Source organism: Bos indicus x Bos taurus, chromosome 3 (genome assembly GCF_003369695.1).
Source record: "Bos indicus x Bos taurus breed Angus x Brahman F1 hybrid chromosome 3, Bos_hybrid_MaternalHap_v2.0, whole genome shotgun sequence".
In the NCBI taxonomy this organism is placed as follows: Eukaryota; Metazoa; Chordata; class Mammalia; order Artiodactyla; family Bovidae; genus Bos; species Bos indicus x Bos taurus.
In genome coordinates, this window is record NC_040078.1 from 106,167,261 (window position 1) to 106,191,759 (window position 24,499).

The 24,499-nt window shown below is 42.2% G+C and overlaps 1 protein-coding gene across 4 annotated transcripts in view; it reads right to left on the minus strand.

Annotated features, from left to right (window-relative positions):
• Positions 1-26: 26 nt before the first annotated feature.
• The window catches only part of CAP1 (cyclase associated actin cytoskeleton regulatory protein 1), a 29,103-nt gene continuing 4,630 nt past the window's right edge, over positions 27-24,499 (minus strand). Inside the window, exons 2-13 of one of the 4 annotated variants that reach the window (XM_027537691.1) lie at positions 13,361-13,482; positions 12,673-12,773; positions 10,901-10,978; positions 9,090-9,233; positions 8,910-8,995; positions 5,666-5,771; positions 4,314-4,491; positions 2,770-2,945; positions 2,480-2,603; positions 2,258-2,340; positions 1,799-1,942; positions 27-1,194 (exon numbers count right to left, since the gene is read on the minus strand). In XM_027537691.1, the coding sequence (XP_027393492.1) occupies positions 1,111-1,194; positions 1,799-1,942; positions 2,258-2,340; positions 2,480-2,603; positions 2,770-2,945; positions 4,314-4,491; positions 5,666-5,771; positions 8,910-8,995; positions 9,090-9,233; positions 10,901-10,978; positions 12,673-12,773; positions 13,361-13,472 (1,416 nt within the window). In that variant the 5' untranslated portion in view covers positions 13,473-13,482 and the 3' untranslated portion in view covers positions 27-1,110. Of the gene's footprint in view, positions 1,195-1,798; positions 1,943-2,257; positions 2,341-2,479; positions 2,604-2,769; positions 2,946-4,313; positions 4,492-5,665; positions 5,772-8,909; positions 8,996-9,089; positions 9,234-10,900; positions 10,979-12,672; positions 12,777-13,360; positions 13,486-24,499 lie in introns of all 4 variants that reach the window. The other 3 variants (XM_027537687.1, XM_027537690.1, XM_027537689.1) reach the window with 3 other exon arrangements.

Below are 24,499 nucleotides of genomic sequence, written 5' to 3' on the forward strand. Positions count from 1 at the left end.
AATATCATACATAAATACTAAGCGAGTTTGGTATTAATTTTATTCTATTTTCTGTATAACTTTAAGTACATAAAGGTTTATTTCCACAGGCCTCAGGAAATGGGTAGAAATCACAGGACAATCTCTCTTCCCACCAAAAAAAAGTTGCATATTTTGGTAAAGTGTCTGTCCTAGAGGAAAAACTGAAAGTTGCATTAGCAAGGCTGTGCAAGGTTTTTACACAAGACCTAAAACAGCCTGCAGTGCAGATTTCTGGTCCTTTGTTCAGGTGCCCAGACAGAAGCCACAAGTTGTGAGCGTGACAGGGCCATGGAAGCAGTGAAGACGGATGATGGGCACCTAGAATGGAAGGAGAAAGGGAGCCAGATTGCTGGGAATGGTGCAGTTTTCCTTTTTTTTCACTCTTTTAAAGTCATCTCTGTAGGAAGGTGCTGGGCAGGGGCCCAAGAGAGAAAGGGTCCGAGACTCCCTTAGCTGGCCTGGGGGCAGGGCACCACCACAGCAGCCTCCACAGGACAACCTACGGCCAGGTTTGGCCAGGTGCGGGATGGAATGCAGAAGAAAAGGAATGCTCGTAGGAAATCATTTTCCTAGGAATGCTAGATGGCCAAGCTTCAGCCTTTGGTCCCATGCAACCCTTGACGCACTTGTCAATAGTGATAATTAGTTTAAGTTAGAAGAACTAACTAGGATCAGCTTCTGTTACCTTCACACTTGTTGTTAGAAAAAGGTTAACTTGTGTGAACATTCTGACCTGTTAATTCCTGGGACTGCTATAGTCTTCCCAAAAGACTATTTGTTGGTCAAATAACCCCAAAGGCTGAAAGCTAAAACACACCTGTCCTGGTCTGCAGTTGCTTAAAAATGGACTGGCGGTGTGGTTGAGCTGATATGAAAGAGCTGCACCTTCCTGCGGAAGATCAACTGACCTGCTATCCCACCCCAAATCTCAGCCTGAGGTATATTTCAGTGAAGGCAGGTAGCTGTGCTTCTCAAAGCAGAGAAGCAGTTTAAGAGCAGAAAGGTAGAGGAAATCTAAAAAAGAACCGTCTTGATACAGATTTATCCCATGGTGTGAGGGAGAGGACAAGGAACCCAGTGGCACTTCGCTTATCCAGCAATTTCTGTCACTGTGGTGACCAACTTCTGCCCATTCCATAGGGTCTTAAACTGCTCAGGGACTGGGAACTCATTCTGCAAATAGAGAAACAACAAGTTTAAACCTGAGCTAGGCAACATGGGGCTAATTAAATCTTAACACTTTTCTCCCAATGCCTGTTTGCACTAAACTGTGAGAGCAAGTAGGATGTAATGAGGGAAACGGAATCCTCTTGTGAAAGCCTGGCTATGGGGGCTATGGAACTGGCAGCACCACATCTTAGAGACCACCTGCCCCACCACTGACACAGTGACGAAGCAGTGCAGTGCAGGAATGAGGACAGAGCCTCCAAAGCTAGACAGATGGAGGTGGCAGTCTATTTCCTACTGACCAGTGACCCTGGACAGCTGTTACGCCTGTGAAGTACAGATGGGAATGTGAATGGCTCAGCAGGGTGCTGTGACTCAACCCCAGTCCTTTCTGCTACCCTGAGCATCTGCTCAGCCTAAGAAAGCCAGAAACCACTCTCCTTAGGGGGTCTACTCTGTGGGACCACCTCAGGCTTCCATGTGCTTGAGGTGTGCACGGCTGGGTTGGACCTCACTCGGTGCAGAATGTCCATCAACTAGCTTTCTCCAACACTAGCCTTCAGGCCCTTCTGTTTTCACATCATACTACTAAAGGGATCAAGAAACTTACGAAGTCACCGCCTTCTGTAGGAATGAGGACATTCATCTCAGAAGATTTGGCACTGACTATCTCACAATCCAGGGAGTTCTTGCTCAGGTAAACGTGGCAGCCATCTGTTTTGTTGATGGAAATGGTTGGCACTTTACCCATTACCTGCAGAGGAAACCAAGAGCACTGAGTTCTGGCCTCTGGAAGAACAACAGTTAACTGTGGGAAAAGCTTTCCCTGTTTCACAGGAGCACATGAACAACTCACAGGTGTACAACAGATACTGGATACTAGGGGTGGGTGGGGATGGTGCTGGAAACAGCTCACGCTAAGGGCCAACTCTTTTCCTGCCACATACGGAGCAGCTCAGCTTACAGACCCCACAGAGTCAGATTTCTACCAGGGCAACATCTGTGGGTCGGCTGTGTCTCTTTCAATTAATCCCCGAGACCAAAGGAAGGAGCCAAGGTATCGAGTTACCTGAACTTTGACATCCTTACTATTGATTATCTCCACAATGCCCACCACGTCATCAAACACCAGACCAAGTTTCTTACAGTTATCTAGGAGAAGAAAGGGAGCAGGTTAACAGTATAAATTTAAAGGAAAACACTCTATTAAGAATCTCTAGAAATAGGGGAGGTAGGGTGCCAGCCCTCTTAAGCTCTAGGACAGAGCCTGCCTGGGCCAAGAAGAACTCACCTACAGTAATGGAGTTAATTTTGCCCTTGATCTGCAATGTTGAGTTCACACACTTGAATATGTAAGCCACCTGTTTCAGCTCTGTATCCTCTATCATCAGGTTGGAAACATTCTCCTGATTTTCCTGTTAAAGAGATCCCTTTTTAGGAACCTCATCACTAAGCACACCCCCAAAACCAGACTATGCCAAACTTTCTTTCTTGTAATCAAAAGCCTGTACTCGTTTGGCTGCGCCCCGTTTAGTCTCTGTGCCCCCACTTGTTCCCCCACTCTGGGCATTTTTAACTCACCACTCTCCACTTCTTGCCCTCCAGTTCAAGTAGGGCTGGCTCCTTCTTTGCGACTGGTTTGGGGGGATCTGGTTTAGATGCAGAGAAGGGTTTGGGGCCACTTCGTATCAGACCACTCTGAGCCTTCAAGGCAGGGTTCTTGTGAGTCTTCATGTCATCAGATACGTGTTTCAGGGCTGTAAGAACAACAGCTGCTTTGTTCCTGTCCTTCATACCAGGGCTTTGAGCTGAGGCAATAATCAACTTCTGCTATCAGAAGTTACACTGATCCTTAACCAAAAATTCAAAGCCAAAACCCAGAGCCTCTGAGATGTTCTCTCTCACACCGTTGGAGAAGCACTTGTATAATTCTCTTCTACCTCAAGGTTAAATTATAAAATTCCACTAAAAAATAAATAAAATGCAGAATGTGTATATATGGGGGGATGGGGATAAAAACACAAGAAAAAGATCTAGAACAACACTAAGTATATACTCACAAAATACGTACACAGTTTTTAAATCAACAGAGGAAGAAAAAGTACTATGTGATAATAAAGAAAATTTGGTAAAAGGAAAAATAACCTCATTCACAGCTAACTTACCACCCACCCCCAATCAGTGCTGGCACTTGAAACTTCCCTTCCAATGATTTTTCTATTCATAGTTGTTTTTTATTTAGATGTAAGCATACACACTTAGACCAAAAAAAACTTGGTTTAACCAATTAACACAGTACAATTTTTCTCAAGTTAGCCTATAGTTTCTAAAAATATATTTTTTTAAGGGAAAAAAAACTCCACAATCGCCCTCAATAGGCTGACACGTGCCTTGCTTATGAACAGAGCCCAATCTACATAAGCAACACTAGCTTTTTAGTATCACCACTCCGTGTGGTTAGTTTTTTTCTTTAAACACTGCATGGTTCATGGCAGAAAAAAGACTTAACGGTTGCATAATATTCCATCAAAAGGAACATACCACAGTTAACCATTTCTCTTAAAGTTGGATATACAGATTGTTATACCATTCTTAGCCACTATAAATAATAATGTCTAAAACTTGTCCTTTGAATATTTTTATAGATAGATTCTTAGGAGAGTGTTGTATAATTTAGACTTCAACCTACTGTATATGAGCCTTTTCTATGCCAACATTAGGTCATTCTTATGCAAGTTTTCCGTTATGACTAATATACATCCTCGGAAGAAGTTAACCACCCTCTTCCATGATGACTTCCCAAAGAGACCGTGTGGTAACATGGAAAAAGCTCTAGGGAGAACCACTGGCACCATGCCTTGGCACAATACAGAAGGTACTCTGTACGTGCCCCTTAAATCACTTCCAATGGGAAGAGAGATTCCCACAACTATAATGACCCATTTTCAATTTCCATTTAAGCCAGCTCTGCTGTCCCTTTAGGCAACCTGAAAGAATGTAACAACCCAAAAGAACCTCCCATAAACAAACCATGATTCTGGTTTACAGACTACCAGGTTGCTAGCCGGTAAGTTCTTGCCAAAACAAGTTGTTTACTGACTCCTCTTGCCAAAGCGTTCACTTACCATGTGTGATGCTCTCCCCCTGATTAATCTGCGCAAACAGTGCTGAGCGTGAAGCAGAGTCATCTGAGCCTGAACTGGTGGGGACTGGAGGGGGAGGTGGGCCTGGGGGGGGAGGAGGAGGACCAGATCCAGCAGAGGGTCCAGATGGCAAGCCACTCAGTTCTTTTGCCACAGGCCCCTGGAACAGTAAGTGCAGGGAACACAGTCAACTTTTCTTCCCCTCGGTACCAGCCCCAACAGGGCCTTACATGTGTCCAAGATACATGGGATTTTTACTGTAGTTCTTGATGCAATGATTAATGCTCCCAACCCACACCCAACTCAGCTCCATTTTTCCAGCTCTAAACCTAGAGTTCTAAAAATCTTAGTGTATCAGCAATACCTCAGACTTACAAAATCCAAGTTTGATTTCACCATCTCCTGCCTGCTCCCCTTCCTGTACAATCACCCCATTTCTATTCTAGCGAAAGGTATTACCATCCAAGCTTGACTGTTCAATCATCTTCTCATTAACTCATTCTATTATCTTGGTTGTATCTCCCTAAGTTTGTCTGTATCAGCCTCTTGCACCATGAGTACTTCAATAGTACTTACATAGTACTCACATAGTACTTACATTAGTCCTTGCCCCTAATCTATATACTAAGACTCTTTTAAAGACAAATCTGATCATTACCACTATTTTGCTCAAACACCTATTATAGTTTCTTATCATCAATTAAAAAAAAAAGTATTTATGTGGCTGTGCCAGGTCCTTGTTGTGGCACGTTGGGATCTAGTTCCCTAACCAGGGATTGAACCCAGGTCCCCTGCATTAGGAGTGCAGAGTCTTAGCCACTGGACCACCAAGGAAGTCCCCTTATCACTTGTTACAAAGTCTAAATGTCTCAACTACTTCCTTTTCATCCCTTCCTCCTAAAAATTTGACTCTCTCTTTTTACTGAAGGCAGATGACATTTATTCTGCATTTACTTTAAGCTTTGCTGTTACCCATCTCGCCCACTTCCATCCTATACCTGAAAAGTCTCAGATGAGAATATGACTCCTTAAAGTACAGTCTCTCCCAGGTGAGAATCACACTTTCTCATACTCTGTAGTGTGTACCTTTATAATACCACTTGGCCTGGTGATTGGTACTGGGGTTTCGTATCTGTTTTTAAGCTTCCTGAGGGTTGGGATGATGCTATTTATTCATCTATCTCCCCTCCAGCCCAAGCATGTCCCTGACCCATGTTTACCGACACTGAATAGAACTGAGTATTCTTTCCCTTACCCTCGCTTTCTTTACTCTTCTACCCCTTTTCCTCCTCTCCTACTTCCTGGAGGAATGACAGTAGGGGACAAGAACTCACTGTTCTGCTCCAGGCCAGTCCGGTGGTATGGAACTCCTTAATGTAAGCCTGCAGCTCTGTCCATATACTCAAGTAAGCTTTGACCCAGTCCACGTGCTTTTTATCCCTGGGAGAATTAAAGAACGACTCACTGCAGGCAATCAGGGTACATTACAACAATGATTCCAGATCCTTCCTATCTATGAGCTCACATTTTCCTGCCTGTGATGCTCCTTAGGCTCTGCTCAATGGCAGCTTTTCTATCATAACTGAGTTTCTCTTTTCTTTTTTAAACCTATTTTCTTACCCTAATTAGACCAAAGTCCATACTGACAGGGACTCTATATCTCTACCTCTTATAGCAATATGCCTTAAACTTTTTAAAGTAACAAACTGTTTTTTCAAAGCATAATAAGACCTTAGGCATAATCTTATATAAAAAACTGAAAAGAGCAAATATTCTGTGCCTGAAGCCATGGTCAGGAAGGCGCTCAAGCATCACTATGCATCTTTAGGACTCCAAGAAACTCAACTGCCTTGTAACACAATGCCTTAGGTCAAAAATATGCCTTCCTCCAAAAAATTAAAAATAAAACACTTCCCTTTAGGAGGAAAGATGATGCTGTGAAAGTGCTGCACTCAATATGTCAGCAAATTTGGAAAACTCAGCAGTGGCCACAGGACTGGAAAAAATCAGTTTTCATTCCAATCCCAAAGAAAGGCAACGCCAAAGAATGCTCCGACTACCGCACAATTACACTCATCTCACACACTAGTAAAGTAATGCTCAAAATTCTCCAAGCCAGGCTTCAGCAACATGTGAATAGTGAACTTCCAGATGTTCAAGCTGGTTTTAGAAAAGGCAGAGGAACCAGAGATCAAATTGCCAACATCCGCTGGATCATCCAAAAAGCAAGACAGTTCCAGAAAAACATCTATTTCTGCTTTGTTGACTACGCCAAAGCCTTTGACTATGTGGATCACAATAAACTGTGGAAAATTCTGAAAGAGATGGGAATACCAGACCACCTGACCTGCCTCTTGAGAAACCTATATGCAAGTCAGGAAGCAACAGTTAGAACTGGGCATGGAACAGACTGGTTCCAAACAGGAAAAGGAGTATGTCAATCAAGACTGTATACTGTCACCCTGCTCATTTAACGTCTATGCAGAGTACATCATGAGAAACGCTGGGCTGGAAGAAGCACAAGCTGGAATCAAGACTGCCGGGAGAAATATCAATAACCTCACATATGCAGATGACACCACCCTTATGGCAGAAAGTGAAGAGGAACTAAAAAGCCTCTTGATCAAAGTGAAAGAGGAGAGTGAAAAAGTTGGCTTAAAGCTCAACATTCAGAAAACTAAGATCATGGCATCTGGTCCCATCACTTCATGGCAAATAGATGAGGAAACAGTGGAAACAGTGTCAGACTTTATTTTTCTGGGCTCCAAAATCACTGCAGATGGTGACTGCAGCCATGAAATTAAAAGACACTTACTCCTTAGAAGGAAAGTTATGACCAACCTAGATAGCATATTCAAAAGCAGAGATGTTACTTTGCCAACAAAGGTCCATCTAGTCAAGGCTATGGTTTTTCCAGTAGTCATGTATGGATGTGAGAGCTGGACTGTGAAGAAAAGCTGAGTGCTGAAGAATTGATGCTTTTGAACTGTGGTGCTGGAGAAGACTCTTGAGAGTCCCTTGGACTGCAAGGAGATCCAACCAGTCCATTCTAAAGGAGATCAGTCCTGGGTGTTCCTTGGAAGAAATGATGCTGAAGCTGCAACTCCAGTACTTTGGCCACCTCATGCGAAGATTTGACTCATTGGAAAAGACTCTGATGCTGGGAGGGATTGGGGGCAGGAGGAGAAGGGGACAGCAGAGGATGAGATGGCTGGACGGCATCACCGACTGGATGGACCTGAGTTTGAATGAACTCCAGGAGCTGGTGATGGACAGGGAGGCCTGGCGTGCTGCAATTCATGGGGTCGTAGAGTCGGACACAACTGAGCGTTTGAACTGAATCAGTATTAAATTACAGAAGTAGCACTGCACTGTAGTTCAAGTCTCCTCTCTTACATATTATTAGCTGGAAGACTTTGATTATTGAGCGCCAAAGAATTGATGCTTTGAACTGTGGTGTTGGAGAAGACTCTTGAGAGTCCCTTGGACTGCAAGGAGATCAACCCAGTCCATCCTAAAGGAAATCAGTCCTGAGTATTCAATGGAAGGTCTGATGTTGAAGCTCCAATACTCTGTCCACCTGATGCAAAGAACTGACTCACTGGGAAAGATCGAAGGCAGGAGGAGAAGAGGACGACAGAGGATGAGATGGTTGGATGGCATCACCGACCCAATGGAGATGAGTTTGAGTAAGCTCCGGGAGTTGGTGATGGACAGGGAAGCCTGGCATGCTATAGACCATGGGGTCACAAAGAGTCGGACATAACTGAGCGACTAAACTGAACTGAGCTTAAAACCCAATTTCCTCAACTGTAAATTGTGGAGTATAATAGTGGAATATAATCAGAATGTTGTGATGCTTAATTCCAGATTACTGGAAGGATCAAGGAACTGCCTGGTGTTCTGGGAGATATTTCAGACCCACATGAAGGCTCATTCCTTCAGAGCAGTCACTCAACATATGCTGATTACTGAGGACAAATGGAGGGAAGAAAAGAAGGGTTTGGAGAGTTACGTGGCCAAGTAACAGGTGCCTGTAGTCACTCCAGCTCAAAACCAGTGATGGAGAAGTTCACACTGGTGGACACATGTGGTTGGACATATAGTAACTCCCCTTACGCAACACCTGCAATGGTCAGGCAGCCTTCCTCTCACTTTACCTGACTATAAGAATAGTCAGGGTCACTTTATAGTAAATCTTGTTGTAACTTTTGCCATTGAGCCAGTTAGAAGTTTTCAAAAAGGAACAAAATCTTATCCACACAGGCCAAAAAAAAAGGGCATTAGTTCATTTTCATATCCAGCAAAAGCTCCTAAACCGTAAAGGCAAGGATGAGAAAACTCAAAAGCCCCCTACAAACCCCAGATAAAAAGCAGAAGAGGAAGAAGAAACACTTTCTGCTTGCAAATGCAGCTTCTATGAGTCAACATCTATCACACTTTCCAAAAAGCAGCCCTGAGATAAGAGAATAAACACAGCAGCCATGGCCAGCCTTAACTTAACCCAAAGCCCTACTCTAGCAAGTCAAGTAACCAGCTGGGTTTGTTCTTGACCCCTTGAGGACAAGCTGGACTTACACATCTTTGTACTCCTTGAGGACTCGATTTGTATAAAACATGGCAGCATCATTCATTTCCTTCACATAGGGACCAGGCTTGGGAGCCTAGAAAAAGAAAAAGCTGTCAGTGACGCAGGGCCTTTCCAGCCACATCTCCTGATCTCTATCCCTTCCCTCCCATAGAAGCTGCACAGCTCACCATAGCCACCCAACCCAGGGCCTGGATACTTTCGCTGACAGCTGATAGGTGATTGAACAACTTGCTGCCTCGGTTCTTCTCCCGGAAGGTCACCACTTCTTGGATCTGCTCGGAGATGGGTGCCAACAAGTCAGAAAGCTTGTTCTAGAAAAAAAGAGGCAGGAAAAGACAGAGGTTAGAGTCCTTCTATGTTTTATGTTGCTCAACTCTCATCTTGTAAGGCAAGAATTCTTCATGAACTACAACAAGCATGCACATAAACTCTGTATTTATCTCCAAAGATTCATATGGCTACACTACTACTCAACACCTCACTCTCCTCAGAGTTCCAACTTCTCAGGCAGGATTTTGTGGTTCTTCATGATCAGGACCCATACCCCAGCTGTACCACAAAATTCTACCATTTCCGTCATTTGTCTCTTTTCTGTCCCACTAACAGGAGCTACCAGCTCATTTCTGGGCCCTGACTCACGATGGGCTCTTGTCTTTCCATCTATCCACGTGATCCTCTGCTTCATGAGGAACAGCCCTCCAACCCCAGCCACACTGGCCTCCTACAGCATCTCTCGTCAGCAGAGCCAATTCTGGCACCTTACCATGCAACCATTTATTAATGAACCCATGTGAACATGTTTTTCTTTCTCATTAATTCTTCAAACACAAGGGCTTTGTTTTAGCCCTATTTTATAATCTCCACAGCCCTCAACACAGTGCTAGCCATATAGCAGCTGCTGAGAAGAGATCTGCTGAATCAAATGCAATTAGAGGACTTGGCATTTGAGCAGGAAGCTTAGCATAATGGACCAATCTTGTGTTTCTGTGTTTTCATCCTTCCCACAAAGCCTGGTTTCCTGAACATCTCGATTCTCAGATCTCAGTATGAGAACAGTCTAAAGCAGGAATTGGTAAACTTTCTGTAAAGAGCCAGACCGTAAATATTTCAGTCTTTGCAGGCCATACGGGCTCTGTTGCTATTTCTTAACTCTGCTGTTGTAGTGCATAGAGCAACAACAGACAACACTTAAAAGAATGGACATGGCTGTGTTCAAAAAAACTTCACTTAAAACAGGTGGTGGGCCGATTTGGCCTGCAGACTACAGTCTGCCAATCCTGGATCTAAAGTAAGGGGAATACAATAATGTCTCAGCAGCCTGAATTGTTGTGAAAAGTGTGGGGTTGGGAAAAAAGGTTTAGACAAAATGCTTTAACCTTTTGTCTTTTAAGATTAAAAATTAGAGTCTAACATATTTAACCTTACTTCTGCTACTTTTACATTGTTTAGGCATGTTGAGGGTTCACAGGTTTTAATACAGCATTAGCACGAAAACTTATGTTATTACCCTCTACCTAGGAGAGCCAAATGCAAAAAAGAAGAAACAAAACAAAACTAAAATGTGTGGCTCTGAGAAAAATCTAAATTTTCTCAAATTTATTTTCATACTTTGGCAGCTTAAAATTTTGAGGTAGGAATAAAGTTTAAGAGAGATGTCCAACCACTTAGGGTGAGGGGAGAAGCAATACTTTTACGATCTCCCCAGCAGTCTTACTAATAAAAGCACATCCACAGTGGAGTAAGAGAATCACTTTCTAGGGCCTAATGAACTTAGGAGACAATATGATGAATTTGGGCTAAGCCAAGAGGCTAGAAAAGACTGTCAAATGGCACATTCCCATAGTGGGGCTTAAAATCAGACTCTCCTGGGACTTGGTGCCTGGTAGATCTATCTTAACATGTTGTAATAGCTCAGCAGAAAGCCCTCAACCTGTCCTGCACGTCAAACCATAACAAAACCAACTAGCAGTGAACTTACGCCTGCTGGCTGCTGGCACTGAGAGGCTGTAACCAAGAGAGCTCGCTCTAACTTCAGACCTGTGTGGACCATCTCCGCCTGGAAACAAGAAGACAGGAAAAGAACCAGCTATCAGCGATACTTCACAACTGGACAGGTCCTGATAAGAATAACCTGAAGCCTCCATGTTCATGTATTCTGGCAGCAACCCAGGCACTTCATGTTGATTTCTTTAAGTAATCCAGATTTCAGGGACTGATAGCAGAATTACATATACCATTGCTCCTGTTGGAACTAATCAGGTTGTATATCCAGAGTTGGAAATGAAGATACTTAGGGCTTTCAAAGAAGTCAAGTTTGCAACTGCACATGTGTGGTACGAAGTGCACTGAAAAATCTCTCCTACCTCTCATCACCAAAAAAAAATTATTTTCAAAAACCAGAGGTAGGAGTAAAAGCAAAAGCCTAAGCTTATGCCTCAAATTCTTAAGGTATTTACTCCATAAGGTTAAAGCTGTTTTCAGGTGTTGGACCATGACCTATCACAGGTAATTAAATCAACTTTGTGACACATAATGAGCACTTCATTCAGTGAAGTATAGTAGAACAATGAGTGCAATACAGCAATTAGAAATTTTTTTTTAAGGTTCAATACAAGTAGCATAAACACTATTTTGTGAAACATCTATCTCAACTGGTCTTCCCAGGTGGTGCTAGTGGTAAAGAACCTGCCTGCCAACGAAGGAGATGTAAGAGGCACGGTTTCGATCCCTGGGTCGGAAAGATCCCTAGAGGAGGGCATGGGCGACCCACTGCAGTATCCTTGCCTGGAGAATTCCATGGACAGAGAAGCCTGGCAGGCTACAGTCCCTAGGGTGGCAAAGAGTCGGACACGACTAAAGAGACTTAGCACACATGCATATCTTGGTTACAAATATGTATTTCTTACTGAGGGCCATGGACAAATGAATATTAAGAAGCATGAAGCTATAAGCACTACCACATATAAAAATTCAAAGTCAAGTCATTTTTCTGGGTTTGTATTTTTTAAATGTAGAACTGATATGTTTTAAACTTTTCCAAATGTTATCTACTGTATAAAGTAAAAATGCAAGCACCATACTCCTAAGTCCCAGTCCCACTCTCTAGAGTTAACACCACTGCCAACAGATGGTATCTAAGAGGCTTCAAATAGATCTTTCAAATATCAGGCAAACAGTTTTACTGAAGGGTCAGGCTGATCCTAAACATGGTTACTGCTTACAAAGGATCACTCAAAGACTAGCAGTAAGGTTCTGGGTCCCGAAGAGAAAGAGTGGTGGTGGGGGGGGCGGTGGTGACAACGTGGGTAGCAGCACATGAAGGGAGGTGGGTGGAGAGCACCTGTCAGTGCCTACTTCGTATTCTTACTGTGGGCTAAGTGTGAAAATAACTCACATTAGCATAGTTTTAGCATAACTACCAAGCACAGTTTCATAAATGCTAAGTCATGATGATGAGTCCTTTGAATAAGCCACCCCAGGCTTGGTTATATAACATGGTGGGGTAGCATATTCTCACTACCAAGATGAGCAGAGCACGCTATCTATATAAAAGAAGCCCATAAGAGCATGTGATAAAAGCAGAGGGCCTGGGAAAAAATGTGAAAAACTGTTTCAGTGCATAGACTGAGTTCCTCAATGCAGGTAGAAGAAGCCAGGAGCCTCTCAAGGGGCTCTTAAACCAAGCATGACTATGATTTGAAGAAAGCCACCAGTCCGTAAAAGATGGGAAAAAGGGCCAAACCTCCTTACATGTTTCTGCACATCTCCCCCAATCTCTTTACTGATCTTGAGGTACTCTGCCACAGGACCGGCCAGCAGTGAGTCAAATGCTTGCACATATGGAGTCGTTCCTGCTGAAGACAGTCACACCACCAAGAATGGTCACACATGAGAGAGTTTGTTAAAGGCACTTCCATATGAAAGCGGAGAGGCAAGGTAACAGTAAACAGAAGGCTGGAGTGTAAGTCAGGAGTTTGCATTCTAGCTCCAGAATCACCATTAACTTCTTATGTGATCCTAGCTAAGTCCCCATTCCTAACTGAGCTTGATTTTCTTGATCAACAGAATGAAAATAAACAAAATTACCCCCCACCAAAGTTCCTTTTAGCCTAACATTCTATAATTCAACTGGTACATGTGGTCAATCTGCCAATAATTTGGAGAGAGGAAATTTTAATATCACTTGTCATTTGACTTATACTAGAGTCATTTTGCTAAAGAAAGAACAGGAAGCAGGAAGTTCTCGTGTTAAAATAACTTAACCACAGGCCTCCCTGCAAAGAAGTCACTTCCTCCCTTATCTTACAGGCGATGAACTTTCTAAATTTAATGTTTCAGCAAGTTAGCTCCAAAGAAGAGATCATACCAAGAGAGAAAAATTTCAGGCCAGGACACCAAGTTTCACTCAAAGCACTCTACTGGCACGTATACTGCTTACCTTTTGCAGCACTGTCTCCATACCCACAGTGTGTGTCAGAGGCATGGGAGACTGCCTCCAGGCGGCCCACCACTCTCTCCAATCTTTCTACCAGATTTCGCATGTCAGCCATAATGCACCACCTGCTGAAACAGACCAAATGTTATTTGTTGTTTTAATATGACACAGAACCTGGGGTGGGGGGGTGGGGGGAGAATGCCCTGGAGATAAAGAAGATGCCAATTCTGAGGAACAGAATCATTTTACAGTAAAGTAAGACGGAAGATAGTTTAGCATATTTGCAGAAGCCTAGAGACCTCATTAAGCAAAAGAACTACCCAGGAAACAGTGTTAACTGAAAGCAAATACTTACTCATCCAAATACTTACTGAATATTTACTATGATATCATCAACTAAGTATTTGTGTAAGAATTTAGAATTTACAAGGAACAGTCACATATGTTCTCTCAGTTTAATAAGCCTCTCAACAACTACTTATGAATGGAAAGATAATTAATATATTCTTAAAGATAGGAAACAAATTCAATGAAGTTAAATGACTTGCCTATAGTCACAAAGTTAGTTAGTTGGGAAGCCAGTACTCAAATCAAGTCTTCTGGCTCTAAGTTCAGTGTTTTTTCCTACAACATCCTGCTGCCTGCATGCGGAATGCCCAAGGCCAAGATGAACAGGATATTTATTCTACCCACAATAACTTATAGTCTAACAGAGAACTGTACACTGTGCACTAAAACTATTAAAAACAAACAGAAAATTATTTAAGGTGATGTAAGTTGCAGGCAAAATAACATAGGATTTCAGAGAAGAGAAGGCTATATCAGCTGAAAGGGTCAGATAAGGCTATCAGGGAGAAGCTGCCAATTGAGCCAGGCTTCCAAGGAGGATGGGCAGGATCTAGATATGCAGTAGAGAAGGAAAACAAGACATATCCAGAAGGGCTTGTTATAGATCTTTTCACAAATACCAACTTACTGAACTAGCCTCATTCAATGTCTGATATCCTAAAGAAAGGAAGCTCCTTTCTTCTCAAAAGAGAAGGGACCTTTTCTGGTTTGTTTCCTAAACAAGTTTATCCTCTACCATCTAGGCCACTACCTGGCAGGTAGAAAGTGTTCGATAAATATTTATGAAGTCAATGAACCTGAAGCATAGAATCTCAGAACTCCAAAGGGACAAGGGTTCTGAAAGTTGCCCACAAACCCATATAAGTGTTAACGTTATCAACATACATCAATATAAAGTGGCTGAGACTGTAAGTGATCTTGTAAAAATCAGTCACATGAAATTTGAGCCAAAGACTTGAAAAGATTTCATTTCAAAGCATTAATCTGGTCAGGTAACTGAAGACTCAACTCCCTTGAAGCCACCTAAAATGACGATAGAATCACAATTCCCTCAAAGATGACGACATGACCGAATACCTTGATTTAACACATTGTCTTCCCTGTGGAAGAGAGAAGCAACTCACGAGATAAACTAAGATCATCCCTAACAGACTGGTTCCAAATAGGAAAAGGAGTACATCAAGGCTGTATATTGTCACCTGGTTATTTAACTTCTATGCAGAGTACATCATGAGAAACGCTGGACTAGAACAAACACAAGCTGGAATCAAGATTGCCGGGAGAAATATCAATAACCTCACATATGCAGATGACACCACCCTTATGGCAGAAAGTGAAGAGGAACTCAAAAGCCTCTTGATGAAAGTGAAAGCGGAGAGTGAAAAAGTTGGCTTAAAGCTCAACATTCAGAAAATGAAGATCATGGCATCCAGTCCCACCACTTCATGGGAAATAGATGGGGAAACAGTGGAAACAGTGTCAGACTTTATTTTTCTGGGCTCCAAAATCACTGCAGATGGTGACTGCAGCCATGAAATTAAAAGACGCTTACTCCTTGGAAGGAAAGTTATGACCAACCTAGATAGCATATTCAAAAGCAGAGACATTACTTTGCCAACAAAGGTTCGTCTAGTCAAGGCTATGGTTTTTCTGTGGTCATGTATGGATATGAGAGTTGGACTGTGAAGAAGGCTGAGCGCCGAAGAATTGATGCTTTTGAACTGTGGTGTTGGAGAAGACTCTTGAGAGTCCCTTGGACTACAAGGAGATCCAACCAGTCCACTCTAAAGGAGATCAGCCCTGGGTGTTCTTTGGAAGGAATGATGCTGAAGCTGAAACTCCAATACTTTGGCCACCTCATGCGAAGAGTTGACTCATTGGAAAAGACTCTGATGCTGGGAGGGATTGGGGGCAGGAGGAGAAGGGGACGACAGAGGATGAGATGGCTGGATGGCATCACTGACTCGATGGACGTGAGTCTGAGTGAACTCTGGGAGTTGGTGATGGACAGGGAGGACTGGCGTGCTGCGATTCATGGGGTCGCAAAGAGTCGGACACGACTGAGCGACTGATCTGATCTGATCTGATCTGCCCACTCTTTTCCGTGTACAGGCTCTGATCTCTCAGAGGCTAGTGATTTGCCAAAGTGTGTTGTTTAAAAGCTAATCAAAGAGAAAGATGAGAATGTGAACCAAATAAACCTTTCCATTCCCTGGCCTGGAGAGGCACCAGAAGCCTCCAAATTCTTACTGAAAATGAACAGACTATGGAGCAGACCAGAAGCATCCATAACTCTCCCTTACGTCACAGCATGATCACTGAGTATCCCAACTGCTGCCCTGTTTGTTCTGGGTACTATCCAGGGACAGACTGATATATATAATCCATCACACTATGTTAATACCATGGGGAAAGGCAGTGAATGCAATAAACTCCCAAGTTACCTTCCATTAACAGATACCACTCATTCTGTTATAAAACATGTTCCTTCATACATACTGGATGCTATAGGTTGAGGCCACTGTTAACATGGTTACACAGTACAAGTGTCTCTACAGGCTGCCAGGGTTGCCGAATGAACACTTACCAGTCTTAATAGCTTAATAATACAGCTTCATGGGACTTTGGTTTCTTCTTTTCCATTTTTCATTTGTACTTACAAGTTTTTAATTCTAAACAAGCTATCGTTCTGCTGTTTAACTTAAGCAGAATGAGAAAGGACAAAACGGCTATCATTAAAGCTATCTCATTCCACCACTAATCAAATATTGGAAAACAGTACCTAGTTTGTTTTTGGTGGGGGGGACTGAAATTTGAGATGTATGTATTCTAGACATTCTTTCAGAATGCCTAGAATTGAAGGGACCAAAAGACATACCTTGTCTTATGCTCTATGACGTATATACCAATCTTTAGGTGGTCATGTCCACTCCAAAGCTGTCAACCAGTATTATCATATTACTATTCAGTCCACTCGCCGAGTGATACCACCACAACCACCTACAGACTAACAATTCCCAGAGCAGTGTATCCAGCTCAGGCCATCCTTCTGGAATTCAGAATTTTAGATCAAGCTCCCACCTAGACATCAACTAGATGTCCCAAAGGAAATGTCCAAAACAGAACTCATCACTTTCCCTAACACTGCTCCTCCAGACCCCACCCTCACTGTTTCAGTAATACAGCACTTACAGCACTGCCACCAATCACTTGAGGTAATCAAGACAGTAACCTGCACCCCAAAACTCATTGCAGCACTATTTACAACAGCCAGGACATGGACGCAACCTGTATGTCCATCAATAGAGGAATGGATAAAGAAAATATAACATACACATGATAAAACATTACTCAGCCATAAAAAGGAACAAAATAGTGCCATATGAAGAGGCACGGGCAGACCTAGAGACTGTAATACAGAGTGAAGTCAGAAAAACAAGCATCATACAGTATCATTTATATGTGGAATCTAGAAAAGTTGTACAGAAGAACTTATGTGCAAAGCAGAAACAGAGATACAGATGTAGAGAATAAACTTATGGATATCAGGGATGGGGAGGAAGGGGGATGGGATGAATTTGGAGATTGGGATTCACATACATACACTACTATATATAAAATACATTGGCTGTATATTGTTAACCTGCTTATTTAACTTACATGCAAAGTACATCATGAGAAATGCTGGACTGGATGAAGCACAAGCTGGTATCAAGGTTGCCGGAAGAAGTATCAATAACCTCAGATATGCAGATGGCACCACACTTATGGCAGAAAGTGAAGAAGAACTAAAGAGCCTCTTGATGAAAGTGAAAGAGGAGAGTGAAAAAGCTGGCTTGAAACTCAACATTCAAAAAGCCAAGATCATGGAATCTGATCCCATCACTTCATGGCAAATAGACGGGGAAACAATGGAAACAGTGACAGACTTTATTTTGGGGGGCTCCAAAATCATTGCAGACAATGACTGCAGCTGTGAAATTAAAAGACGCTTGCTCCTTGGAAGAAAATTTATGACCAACCTAGACAGCATATTAAAAAGCAGAGATATTACTTTGCCAACAAAGGTCCGTCTAGCCAAAGCTTTGGCTTTTCCAGTAATCATGTATGGATGTGAGAGTTGGACTGTGAAGAAAGCTGAGCGCTGAAGAATTGATGCTTTTGAACTGTGGTATTGGAGAAGACTCTTGAGAGTCCCTTGGACTGCAAGGAGATCCAACTAGTCCATCCTAAAGGAGATCAGTCCTAAATATTCATTGGAAGGACTGACAATGAAGCTGAAACTCCAATACTTTGGCCACCTGATTCGAAGAGCTGACCCATTTGAAAAGACCCTGATGCTGGGAATGATTGAAGGCAGGAGGAGAAGGGGACGACAGAGGATGAGATGGTTGGATGGCATCACTGACTCAATGGACATGAGTTTGAGCAAGCTCCGGGAGTTGGTGATGGACAGGGAAGCCCTGTGTACTGCAGTCCATGGGGTCGCAAAGAATTGGACACAACTGAGCTGACGTATAAACTGATGTATAAAATAGATAACTAATGAGAACCTACTGTATAGCACAGGGAACTCTACTCAATGCTCTGTGGTGACCTAAATGGGAAGGAAATCTAAAAAGAGGGGATATATGTATACATATAACTGATTCACTCTGCTGTACAGCAGAAACTAATACAACATTGTAAAGTAGCCATACTCCAATTAAAAAAAAAAAAAAGACAGTAACCTGGAAACTGTTAAGCAGTACAGTATAGTGGTTAATAGCATTATTCTTCAGAAAAGTCAGATAGATTAGGAGTCTCTGTGTCTGAGTGTTACCAAACTTTTTGAACCTCAGCTTCCTTATTTGTAAAACAGGAACAACAGCATAAAATCCAAAGGGCTATAGAAAGAATACGTGAGGAAATACATGTGCAATTGCTTGACTGGCTCAGTCCTGAAACATGGCTAGGATTCCATAAACATTAACTAAATTGTCTTCTTACTAATCTCATCAGTCATCAAAATCCATAGGCTCTATTTTGTGTATCATAAATAAATGCCCCTTGTCTTCATCCTGATTTATAAAAATTCAGCCATCATGACGTTGCCTAGATTACTGCAATAACCTCTTCACTAGTCCTCTAATTTCAGTAACACACCCTCTTATCCATTCTCCTTATTACCACAGTGACTCATAGTAAAGTCCAAACAAGGGTTTCCACAATCTGGCCCTGTTTTAAATTTCCCACCTCTCCGCCAGTTTTATCTCCTGCCACACCTTTCCTCAACATTCCACAGCAACCCAAACTACTGGCAATCTCCAGAAAGAGTTACGCTTTCTCTCACTTTTAAGACTTTTCAATGCTATCCACTCTGCTTGGTTGCTTTCCCTCCCAACCTGTTCCTTATCTCATAACTCCTACTACCTTTTTCAGATTCAGCTACGCTATCACCTCCTCTAGCAAGTTTTTTCCGGTTTGGTACGCTTTCCCTTCTCAATCTGCCCCTAGAATTCCTACCATCTATTAAATCTCAGCCAAGGTATCATCTCACCAAGAAGCATTTCCAGTATGTCTCCCACAATATTTCATTGTGTACTTATTTCTACCATACATTTCACACACAGCTTTAAAATCATTCAATAGTCAACAGGCAATTAGTCACCCTACAGAAGAGACCATGTCTTGCCTTTGTAATTCCAGTATTATAAATGTGGTAGGCACTAAACACAATAGGTTAATATAGGTCTTGAAAAAAATGATAATAATAAGGGCCTTTACCCTCTCTCCCCTCAACACAAGCCTGGCTGTCTCCTCTCTGTGTCAAGTCTGAGGAGACGTGTGGGGTGTTTTTCCCCCTTTCTTAAAAAAAATTTTCCCCCCAATTGTAGGATCTAACAAACATTGTCTTTCAAATAAACACAGCCTTCTTGGGCACAAATTACACTGATATGGAGATTGTCAAACCAAATACCTTAAGGAAGATAACTTTATTAGATGATATACTATCAATTAAAAACAAAATTCCTCGACTTCCCTGACAGTCCAGTGGTTAGGACTCCACAATCCCAATGCAAGGGGCACAGGTTCAATCCTCGGTCGGGGAACTAAGATCCTGCACACCCCAAGGTGCAGCCAACAAAACAAAAATTTATAAAGAAAAAAAAAAACAAAAGTCCGTTATAGTTGTGCTTTACATCATCAAACTACCGCTTCTTTGTCTAGTAATTCTATGATGTATGTTACAAAGATACTGATCCCCATCTTTAGAGGAAAGAAACTGACAGAAGTTAGAGTGGGGAGAACACAAATTCTCAGGCTCTTCCCACCACTCTACATGGCTTTCAAGCGCTTAAGGGACTAACGGGTTCATCACAGCATCCAGCCCCAGCTGTTTGCTGAGCACAGCACTGTGGCTTCAAGGTCTCTTTATGGTATCCTGAGTCACATTATTAGCAGCCTTCAATTTCCTCCATGGAGGCCAATATTTTTTTCACCTTCAGTAGAGATGACACATATTTGGAAGGTAAATATTTACAATAAGATTTTTCCCAATACAGAATCTAATCTTGTTCCCTGCCATTTTTGGTTGCCAATAGCCAACAACTGTATGTAAGTGTCCATAAATGAATATACAGATTCCCAACTATTTATGTGTTCATCATAAAACCCTCAGAAGGCGAGGCAGTCTTAATTACTCAAGTCTTAATAAAACTAGGATTCAGGAGACCAAGGTTTGAGTCCCGACTCTGTCATGTATTAGCTGTGAAACTTCAGGACAGTCATTTAATGGATCATCACCTGGCACACCTGGGGCTTCCCAGATGGGGCCAGTGGTGAACAGCAACCCTGCCTATGCAGGAGACCTAAGAGATACGGATTCAGCCCCTGGGTTGAAGGAAATGGCAACCCACTCCAATATCCTTGCCTGGAGAATCCCATGGACAGAGGAACCTGGCAGGCTTCAGTCCATATGGTCACACAGTCAGATGCAACTGAAGTGACTTAGCATGCATGCACCTAGCACATGGAGATGTAAGGATCCAATGAGTTGGTTTTATAGATAAGTAGCTCAGCTGGTAGTAAAGAATCCGCCTGCTATGTAGGCGACCCCAGTTTGATTTCTAGGTGGGGAAGATCCCCTGGAGAAGGGATAGGCTACCCACTTCAGTATTCATGGGATTCCCTGGTGGCTCAAACTGTAAAGAATCCACCTGTAATGCAGGAGATCTGGGTTTGATCCCTGAGTTAGGAAGACCCCTGGGGAGGAGGGCATGGCAACCCACTCCAGTATTCTTGCCTGGAGAATCCCCATGGACAGAGGAGCCAGGCAGGTTACAGTCACAAAGAGTCAGACACAACAGAGCGACTAAGCACAGTCTCTTTGGGAGCCTTAAAATGCAGTTCAAAGGTAAAATGTTATCACTGCCTACCACGTACCAGAATATAGGCTCCAGAAGCATGGGAAATTTCTTCATTCTCCCTGCCTCTGCTCCCCTAACTGCCCCCCCACCCCCAAATTTCCAGCATCTAGAAAACCTGGCACATAGGAGATGCTCATAACATGAAAGTGCTCAGACTGTCACAGCTACTGAAGAAATGGCAGACGCACGGTCTCTGCCATCTAGAAGCTTTCATTCTTATTGAGAAGGACAACACAAATGCCAATGGAATAAATACTGAAGACTATGTGTTTTAAAGTTCTGTTAAGAGATTAATTTCATTTGGATTGGGAAAAGTTAAAGTATCAACCAATACACTGGAGCTTTTTCTTTGTAAGATGTTGTATGGTCCTAAATTAGAGTATAAATGACTATATGCTTGGAGTTCAGAAGAAATCAATGAGGACTAGAGTTAGTCTCAGGGGTTTCAGGAGAGAAGTGGGGCAGAAAAACTAAAAGAAAAAAGAGAAGACATTCTAGAGCAATGAAAAGCAAATCGAGACCAAGGAGGCTCAGTACAGAGTGTGAGCGGACAGTCTACAGAGTATTATGGGGTAAGCAAGGTGGGCTAGTTATGGAGGGCACCGAGGGCCAGGCAGCATTTGAATTTCGTGCTGTGATAAATGTGAAGCCTTTCAAGGATGTTGAATGAAGGAGTAATATGATGAAAGCAAAATTTTTACAAGTACTGAGAGAATCAGTTTTAGGGGGAAAGAAGGACGATATTAGGATTTAGGTTAGGTTGAAAGCTATTCAACTAGCTGCAAAATAAAAGTGCTACTGCAAAAAAACATTTTTGATATTGCAAAGGAAAAAAAAAATCACTTTTAGGCCACTAAGTGACCAGCACCTGAATTAACAGTAAAATAGTTTTTCTGTTCTGAGGGAGTCTAGCAGGAGTGACAAAGCTATCTTTCACCGAATCACTGGCTCTCAGGATCGGGAAAGAGTCTAGAAAGCATAATCAGATGCAAGAACAAATCTTTCAACATCCTCAGCAATTAGTCAGGTAGCCTCTGTTCAAACACCCTCAGTTGGAGAACTCAAGACTTCTGGAGGCAGCCTATTCCATTCGCACAGCTCAAAGTATTTAAAAGTTCTTCCTTATATGGAGGCAAAACCAGTCTCCCTGTAACTTCCACCCACTGATCTTGGTTCTGCCCTCTGAGGTCACACAAACCAAGTGAGCATTAAACACAGAACAAGTATTAACTGTCTGGTACTGCTGAGTATAGTAGCATTCAGAGAAGGAAGTCAAAGATGACTCCACAGTGGCAAATTCAGGGGAGTAAGAGAATGATGATGCTATAGGCAAAAACACGTTTCTGGCATGTTCTAACTAAGGCAAGAACATGAGATCAATCTTGGATACACAGTTTGAACAGAAGATGAAGTTTCCAAGTAGGAATATCCAATAAATAGTTAGAAATAAGCTTGGGGAAAGATCAAGGCTGGAGATCAAAGTTTACAAGTCATCAGCAAGGAAACATCATTAAGTAATGAGAATGCATAGGCTTTTGGAGGGATATTATGCAGAACAAAAAGAAACGAGGAGCTTGATTCTCCAGCAACTTCTTTTGTGGTTTGAAACTAAGTGAAATCAGAAATGGTCAGTGACTCCTGCCAAAGCTGCTCCATATTCTCCTCATTCTAACAATTCAAACAACCCAATTCCTTCTACCTGTCATTCAGAAGTAAATGGAACCAGGTTACTCCTGCAGTTCTTGCCTCTTTTCACTAGGCAATTAAGGCAGTGGAATGAATTTCTACTTACAAAAAGCTGCTATGATCAAATGTTTTCTGCTTTGTCTGGTAGTTGTTCCTGTAGGTCATACCCTTAAGTAGAAATGAAAATAAAGCAACTATACAAGTCACCCTGTATATTATTGTAGCCCACCCGATCTGCTTCAAAATGCTTCTGCTGGCCTTTACTTTGGAATTCTGTTCCCAGGATGTTATCCTAAGGAAGTAATACTAATGTGGGAAAAGTGACAGGCATGATGATGTTCACTGCAGTGTTAGCTTAGACTTCTAATTACAGGGAAATAGCTACATGCACTGTGGAAAAAGACTTGAAAAGAACACAAGATTTACAATATTTGCCAAGTTAGAGCAATGGATTTTTGCACAATTTCCCCTTCTGTTTTCCAAACTTTAAAAAAAAAAAAAAAAAACATAGTTATATAATTTCTTTTAAACAAAAGACAACAAAACAGTTCCACTTGGATATCTCTTCTAAGCTACTGCTAAACCATAAGGCATTAGTTTAGTTCTACTCCTAACAATATAGAAATTCTCATCACTAGGCTCTAACATGTTACAGAGCAAAACCTACACATGCTAACAGGATACTTACAAGTTGGCTTGTAACCCAGAAACCAAAGAACAGACAGCACTTCACCCCAGTAAAGATGCTATCTAAATCTAACCCAAATCAGGAGCCAATGTTCTTCCCCAAGCATTTGGTTTCTCTGATGAAACCAATGACATTTAGTGCCCAAGTCACTGCCATCCCAGCAAGAAAGGTCTGTCTTCTAGAGAGGGAAAGAATTCTGCCTAATATCAGCACTTGTCTCCTGTTCCCTCAATAAACATGTCCTCTATCTAAAGCTCCAGGAGTGAGTAAAGTTAGTAACTGCACAAGCTGATGTCAGATTTAAGAACTAGCTGTTTCAATGCTTTGGGGCAAAGAGATAACTTTGTGTGGTCATGGGTTACCTTCTCTCTTATATTCAATGAACATTCATTCATATTATGAAGACTAACAGCATAAAAACACTCAGTAGGCATCTTTTACATTATATAAGGAAAAACCACATTGGTTGATTTCAGTTGGTAGTTGCTTTAAACAGAACAGCATTTCCCATTCTCATGCATAAAGATAGATTCAAGGATGTCATTTGTCCCTAGCCATGATTCAGCTACAGCTACACATATGAAAAGATCTGTGACTGTACCTCTATAATTAACTTAAGTACAGGAATTTTACTGACCCCTGGAGGGAAAAAGACAACAACAACAAAGCTCACTCTTTAAACATTTCAACTATGTTTTGCAGTGGAATGGAAAAATGTGACACAACAGGTCTGGTAATATAAGGCAAACAAAGCTGCATTGTAGCTGAGGAGTATTTTTAGAGCTTTGATAGTTTTTATTATGTTTACGTGATGGCATATCAAGAACAAATAGTTCCACGGTGAATGCTAGAGCTGCATTAACTTTACGGTCATGAAACTACAGTCGACCCTTGAACTACTTGGAGGTATGAGCACAGGCCCTCAGTGCAGCAGGAACTCCACAAATAACTTTACAGCCAGCCCTCCATATCCTTCTGTGTAACTGAACCCTTGAAAATCCATGTTGTACG